Consider the following 7,500-nt stretch of genomic DNA (forward strand, 5'->3'; position numbering starts at 1 on the left):
AAAAAGAAGGCACCTGGCGTCCTATCCTGGATCTTCCCATTCTGAACACTTCTAGTAATTCCAAAGTTCAAAATGCTCACTCTATATCAGTTGCTACCACTGCTAGAAAAGGATTCCTGGCTGGTAACCTTGGATCTCAAAGAGGCTTAGCTGCACATTCCTATCAGGGAAGGTTGCAGGCAGTACCTTCATTTTAAAGTGGACGAGCAACATTACCATTTCTCTGCGCTGCCCTTTAGCTTCTACTGCTTCCAGAGTCTTCACAAAGTGCCTAGCCCCAGTCATTGCTTTTTGCAGGCAGAAGAAAATTCAGATTTACCCGTACTTGGACAGTCTGATTCAAGCAAGCTCTCAGGAACAGCTATTAAAGGATCTGGAATTCATAAAGACTGTTCTCTCTTCCCTGGGTTAGACTCTCAATGTGGAAAAATCAAAAATGGTACCATCCAAGGAGATAAAATTCCTGGGAGCGAGTCTGAACACAGCCACCCAGATATATCTCACCCAGGAGAAGCAGACAACTCTTTCAGTTTACTTCAAGGACTTCCTCCCTGCAAGGAAATGCCTGCAAGCTCTGGGATTCATGGCATCTTGTATTCTCATGATTCCATATGCAAGACTGCATATGAGGAAATTGCAATGGTACCTCAAGAACATTTGGTGTCAACACACAGAGGACCTGGGTATGATGATTCCTCTGCTTTCATCGCTGCAGGCGGAATTTCTATGGTGGGCAACAGCCTGTCTACAAAACAAAGGCATGCCTTTTCGGACACCTCTTGCCACTCAAGTTCTGACTACAGGCGCATCAGTCTATGCCTGGGGAGCACACCTGGATGGCAGATGCATACATGGACGTTGGAACGCCCAGCAGATGCACCTGCACATAAATCTAAAAGAGTTGATTGCAGTTCAGCAGGCCTTGCAAGCTTTCAAGCATCTTCTTTCTCCAGGGACCTGCTTGTCAGGACAGACAACACCATGGTCATGTGATACATCAGCAAACAGGGAGGGACTCACACTTACCCCCTGTGCAGGCAAAGCATGAATCTTTGGTCTATGGCAGCATCCTTGGACCTGCATCTCTTAGCTCAGTTTCTTCCAGGAAGGCTCAGTGTTTTGGCAGGCCAGTTGAGCAGGCAAAACCTGGATCCTCACCAGTGGCAGCTGAACAGAGCAGACTTTTACAGCATCATTCAATTTTGGGGCACTTCTCAGGTGGATCTTTTCTCCTCCCCAGACAACCATCTGCTACCTCTCTTTTGGACCAGACAGCAGCACAGCAGAGCCTGGAAAGTGGATGCTTTGTCCTTCTCTTGGACGTTGCTATCAGTTTATGCCTTCCCAATTCTTCCTCTTCTTCCCAGAGTATTATTGAAGATCAGGGACGAACGTCCAAGGACTATTCTCATGGCTCCAAACTGGCCCAGACAGCATTGGTATCTGCTGCTTCGCAGTCTGTCCCATCTTCCTCTGAAGCCGGATATTTTGGTTCAGGAAAGGGGAAACATTTTACATCCTCATCTTTAGTCTCTCCATTTGGCAGCATGACTCCTTCCCTTTCTTCCTCCCTTTCCCAACAGGTGGTTGATGTGCTGAGGGAGGCCAGGAGGCCTACCACTAGGAAATCCTATGCTGGCAAATGGGCAAGGTTCTCTCAATGGATGCAGGTTTGAGGGGAGTCTGCTTCTCAACCTTCCCTTCCTCTGATCCTGGAATACCTGGCTGATTTTCTTCAGGGTGGTCTTTCGTTTTCCTCTATCAAGATTCATGCTTCAGCCATTTCTGTTCATTGTTCTCTTGAACAGCCCATTTTCTCTCATCCCCTGATGAAAATGTTTCTCAGAGGTGCTTGCAATTTAAAACCTCCCAGAAGAGCACCTACTCTAGCCTGGGATCTTAATTTTGTTCTGGAGAAACTCACTCTTCCTCCTTTTGAGAAAGCTGCCTCGACAGATTTAAAGTTTCTCTCTTGGAAGACCGCCTTCCTCTTGGCTATAACTTCAGCAAGGAGGGTTTCAGAGCTGCAGGCTTTGATGGCCGTGGAGCCTTTTCTTATTTTCCATGCAGTGTCTCTCTGAGGACTAATCCCTCCTTTATGCCTAAGGTGGTTTCCAGCCTGATTCTTAATCAGTCCATACACCTTCTCCTAATCCTCGCAATAGGGGTGAAAGGATCCTACATTCTCTTGATGTGCACAGACAGCTCAGGTTTTACCTGGACAGGACTAAGGACCTTCAGAAATCAGCACAGTTATTGGTCAGTTTTGCCCCTGGAGCCCAGGGCAAGGCTATTTCTAAGCAGACCATTTCTAAATGGAGTGCACATTGCATTACTTTTTGTTATTCCTTTCATGGCAAAGCTCCGCTTCAAGGGGTTAGGACCCACTCTACTAGAGCGGCTTCCACTTCTGCAGCCTTTCTAAGGGGTGTCCCTACTAAAGACATTTTGGAGGCTGCCACGTGGTCTTCTGTTCACACTTTCACAAAGCATTATAATTTGCCTCTGTTTTCCAGAGCCAGGGCAGGGTTTGCCACTGCGGTGTTGCAGGGCATTATCTCCAACCCTTGATGCTGTTGGTTCCTCCTCCCTATTCTCTGGGCTTTGGTAATCAACCCATTTGTTAGGACTGCAATAGTGAAACACTTTGAACATGGTACAGTTGTGTACACTTACCATAAATGTAGATGTTCGAGTGTATTCACTGTTGCAGTCCTGGTTTCCCTCCCTCCTTCCCCCTTTTTGTGGTCCTCTCTTATTCTCTTTTCCTGAGGTGCAGGCTTATTTTGTCAAATTGGTTTTTGGTTTAAGCCTTATTTTCTGGGGGCTCCTGACTGTTATGGCAAGAAAGACTGAAGAAATGACATTGGCTGCCTCCTTTTGTATCAGATGCCCTGACGTCCTTTACAGCCGACAGCAACCAACGTCATTTTTACGTACCTTTGGTATTCTGGCCAATTGAGGGCTACCGGGAGCCGGATAACCCATTTGTTAGGACTGCAACAGTGAATACACTCGAACATCTACATTTATGGTAAGTGTGCACAACTGTACTTTTCAGAGTGACTGCTAGTAACAGTATGTATCAACAGATAGATTACAGAAGCATCAGAATATGCTGAGTTGCTTGCAAGCAAGCAAGAGCATGGGGTTACCACCTGTCCTTCTGTATGCCGGAAACGTCCTCATTTTGGCAGCTGCATCCTGTGATAAAACATGAAATATGACAAATGTCCTGAGGTTTCAGGACAAAAAATTATTTTCTGAGTTTCCACTAATACTTGCATAAAGTATATTAGTATTTCAGTACTTTGATATTATGTAATGTAGCAGAAGCAAGTCATATTCAATACCAGTGAGCTTTTCTTTTGGAAAAATAGTGAAGTCTGGCACTTTGTATTTGTATATTTCTATAATAATTTTTCTGAGTATTGTTTGCCATGGAAAATCTCAAATTTCCAGAAAATGTCGTGCATTGAAAAAGTGATAGCCATACAAGAGCATGATTTAAACATGTTCAGAAAATTTTCATAACATGACGGTGAACATTTAGCCTGGAAAAGAAAGGAACTCCGTATAGACCAAACATTGTGACCCCAGTGTGAACTTGTATGGCCAGTTGACTATAAGTCATGCTATTGAAAGTACTTGCAGTACAACCTGTAATGACTGAAACACTTGTGTAAGACAAAAACTTTTAATGTCCCAGACAGTTAACAAAACAAAAGTTTAACAAAAATCAAAATCAGGTGTCTCACTTATAATAAACTCATTTCTGTGACAGCCATACAAGAGCATGATTTAAACATGTTCGGAAAATTTTCATAACATGACAGTGAACATTTAGCCTGGAAAAGAAAGGAACTCCGTATAAAACAATGCCTTCTGAAGTGTTTACAATAGCCCATTACAGACCAGATCTGAATTCCTCAACACCTCTTTGTATAAAGATTGTTTGAGTTCTGTCTTTAAAGTCATAGCAATAGTGTACAAAGAGTGTTGTAACCAAACAGGCTGCAGAATCATCAAAATGAGAAAAGCAGAAGAGTCAGAAATAAAAGTATTTTTGTAACGTTAATAAGTATAGCAGAATCGCTATGCTTTACAGTTGTAACAGAGATAAATTTCAAATTTTATTCTGGACTGTTCTTTAGAACACAAGGTCGAATCTGTTTACAGGGTGGCAGTTAAAATTCCACTGTTTCAATAAATATGTCGATTTGATATTTTGTGGGGTACTGTAGGGTTAGAAGAATGAGTTTACTAAGTATACGTGGAAGACGTGGCCGTAACTCACTTGGGACAACAGTTTCAGCTTCCTGTACCACTACAGCGGTCTGGAAATTATTTTAGCTTTTTACCGAACTTGGGGTAATGAGTTGTATAAAGCCACTGCTGTGTCTCACAGATAGAGAAGGCAGAGTTTTATATCTTAGTACTGGACATTTGCATCTAAGAAAGTGGCATGATACTTTTTATTGACCAAAACAGTAAGAAAGAAAATTAACTAACCTGCTTGGATTTTTGTCTGTTGAATCACGTTCCCTTTCACTGTTCAATGAACCAGAAATGAGCAATATGTTTATTATAAGTGAGACACCTGATTTTGATTTTTGTTAAAACATATACAAAGTAAAATGATGTACATGTTTTCCCATGTGAAATGATTGACTGTAATATAAGTAATGGTTTGGTTTATTACTAATGTTAAAGGCAAGTTAGCATTACTAGTCATGGATGATTTGCAAGCTAATATTATAAACTGTATCACACTGCAGGTGAATTAAGTAGTGATCCAATAACATTCAGTACAAATTTAATGGGCTATCCTGACAGACCGGGCTGGCTCCGCTATATCCAGCGCACCCCTTATAGTGACGGAGTGCTGTATGGATCTCCAACTGCGGAAAATGTTGGCAGACCGACCATTATTGAGGTAATTGTATGAACTGTCTGAAGTGTTATTAAATTACAGCATAATGTAACATGCCTGATATTCAGAATGATTATTTTTTCACTAGATGCTGTTAGTGTTTTGAAGAAGTGAGTCATATACAACTTCTCTGGTAGTGAGTGTGTTCCTGTATTGTTTGGCATTTGTCTGAAATAATATATCATTATACATTTGTACAATTCATTGAAACTAGTTTTACAGATAAAGAGTTAAGTGACATCCTTAATGGTTACAATGTGTTATTTTCTCTCTACGCCATTGTTCCGTTTATTAATGTGTGATTATTTACAAAATGTTGAACATGTATTCATAAGTGTTACATATAGACAGACTTATGGAGTGTAAGGGGCACTGATGTTTAACCAAGTGACCATCTGCCATTAAAGGGATACATTTTATTTCACTGCATGTACTGTGTATAAACAATGCCTTCTGTAGTAAATGGATACATTGTATTTTACTGCATGTACTGTGTATAAACAGTGCCTTCTGTAGTAAATGGATACATTGTATTTCACTGCATGTACTGTGTATAAACAATGCCTTCTGCAGTAAATTGATACATTTTATTTCACTGCATGTACTGTGTATAAACAGTGCCTTCTGCAGTAAATGGATACATTGTATTTCACTGCATGTACTGTGTATAAACAGTACCTTCTGTTGTACTGTTCTTTTGTTCTTTTTCCTACTTGTAGAAGTCTGTCTCTTAGTAGAAATTAAACGTTGGTCAGTCCGACGACTGGACAAGCTGTCCATTTCAATGAGACATTGTTTACTGGTTCCACAACCGTACCTGTCTAAAGAAACATGAGTGCATATATGTGCTTCAATGTTAGTAATACAATTTTATTGATTTTGCATTGAAATGTGTCAAAATCTATTTGTCTTACTGAGTTGTAAGACATGAATTTCTCTGCCAACTTGTAGTGGTACTAGAGTTTTTTTGAGATTTTTCCCAACCATTCTCTGTTCAGTTATTTGGTTAACTCCATGCCATATCAAATACTGGGCATAATTGAGACAGCATATATTCTTGGGAGTTTAATGTATGTTAACTTTAGGGATGGCAATTATAAATTCATCTTATTTTTAGTTAATTTCATATTTATTAAAAGAAGAAGAGAAGTAATCTTTTTGATGAAGTAGACATGTCTCCATGTATCCCTTGAGCAACATGGGCTTGATTAGTGTGTTTTAAGTAGCTGGAGTCCTGCTGGTCTTTCTCAGGGGGAGGGTTGGGGTCTTTCTCCTGTCTGGCTACTCTGTGGTAGTGGCACGGTTTGCAGCTGAGGCTTTAGCAAGCATAACACTTTCAGAATGAGGGGAAGCATATCCATAAACATGCAGTGGAGTATGTACATGGAATCATGCACAAGCTCACAGATGTCCTGCAGTCTGGAGAGGATTACATGGGTGGGGTATATTGTGAAAATCGTACCTTGTCTGATTGTAATGGCACCAATTCCATGCTGCTTAACTTGTGAGAGTACATACAGTGAGTGAATAACAGTAATGGGCCATATTTATTTAGCGTCATATGTGAATATTTATTGAGCATCATATGTGAGGACAGATGAATAAAGGTAAAAAAAGAGTGATCCAGTATCTGTCTGCCTGGGATGACATGATTGACAGATCTCGATGTTTTGCCAGCGATGGCTTGCATCTGTCACCCCTGGGCTTTCAGATACTGGCCAAGGCTCTTGCCACCCCTGTAGTGCCTTTTTTAGATGGCGTTCCAAAGACCAAATTACTACCATAGCAGCTACAAACAAATGCAATCTGAGTGTCGTGCTGCTCAAGGCTAGAAGTCTGAATCTCAAAAAGCACTCACTCAAAGCACTCCTTTAAAATGGAGAACATCAACATTTGTGCCATAACAGAGACCTGGTTCAAGGCAGCAGAAAGCACCCCTGCACTACCAGGTTATAACTCATTCCATACCTTTCAGCCCCAGAACTTGGACCAAAGCTCCAAAGGCGGTGGTATTTCCATATTCATAAAGAATGCGCACACCTCCAGACTAGTAGCCCAACATAACTCATCTGAGATACTTCAGATGCAGCTAACATTGGGTAAGACAGCGATTCAAGTCGTAGCCTGCTATAGGTCCCCAACCATGTCCCAAGACTCACACTCCATGTTCCTAAGCACCCTGGAGAATATTAGAGTCCAACCTAACACTCTCATACTGGGCAACTTCAACTACCCCTCCATTAACTGGGAAAACTACTGATGTACCAATAGACTTGCCCAAAGTGTCCTGGAATTCATTAATTCCGATGCCCTGGACCAGCTCATTCTTATCCCCACTAGAAGTAGCAACATCCTTGACCTGGTCATTACTAACATGGGCGACCATTACTCTAGACCAATAGTCAACTCCTCCCTGGTTAAATCCGACCACAAACTGATCCCCTTGAAAATCCACACCCCCCCACCTCCCGCAAAGGTAACCACCATGAAAAACTTCTCCAAAGCTAACTTTGGGCTCCTAAAAACAGAGGTGGCTAACTTCATGGCACCCATGCAAATGAAGATTA

The 7,500-nt window shown here is 41.5% G+C and overlaps 1 protein-coding gene across 6 annotated transcripts in view; it reads left to right on the top strand.

Moving 5' to 3' along the window:
* The window catches only part of SGCE (sarcoglycan epsilon), a 555,267-nt gene that overhangs the window by 165,899 nt on the left and 381,868 nt on the right, over nucleotides 1–7,500 (top strand). For all 6 annotated transcript variants that reach the window (XM_044065943.1, XM_044065944.1, XM_044065947.1 and 3 more), the window contains one exon: nucleotides 4,779–4,936. In XM_044065943.1, coding sequence (XP_043921878.1) covers nucleotides 4,779–4,936 — 158 coding nt within the window. The remainder of the gene's footprint in view (nucleotides 1–4,778; nucleotides 4,937–7,500) is intronic.

The sequence above is a fragment of the Protopterus annectens genome, chromosome 3.part0, assembly GCF_019279795.1.
Source record: "Protopterus annectens isolate FY-2018-M chromosome 3.part0, PAN1.0, whole genome shotgun sequence".
Taxonomy (NCBI): Eukaryota; Metazoa; Chordata; order Ceratodontiformes; family Protopteridae; genus Protopterus; species Protopterus annectens.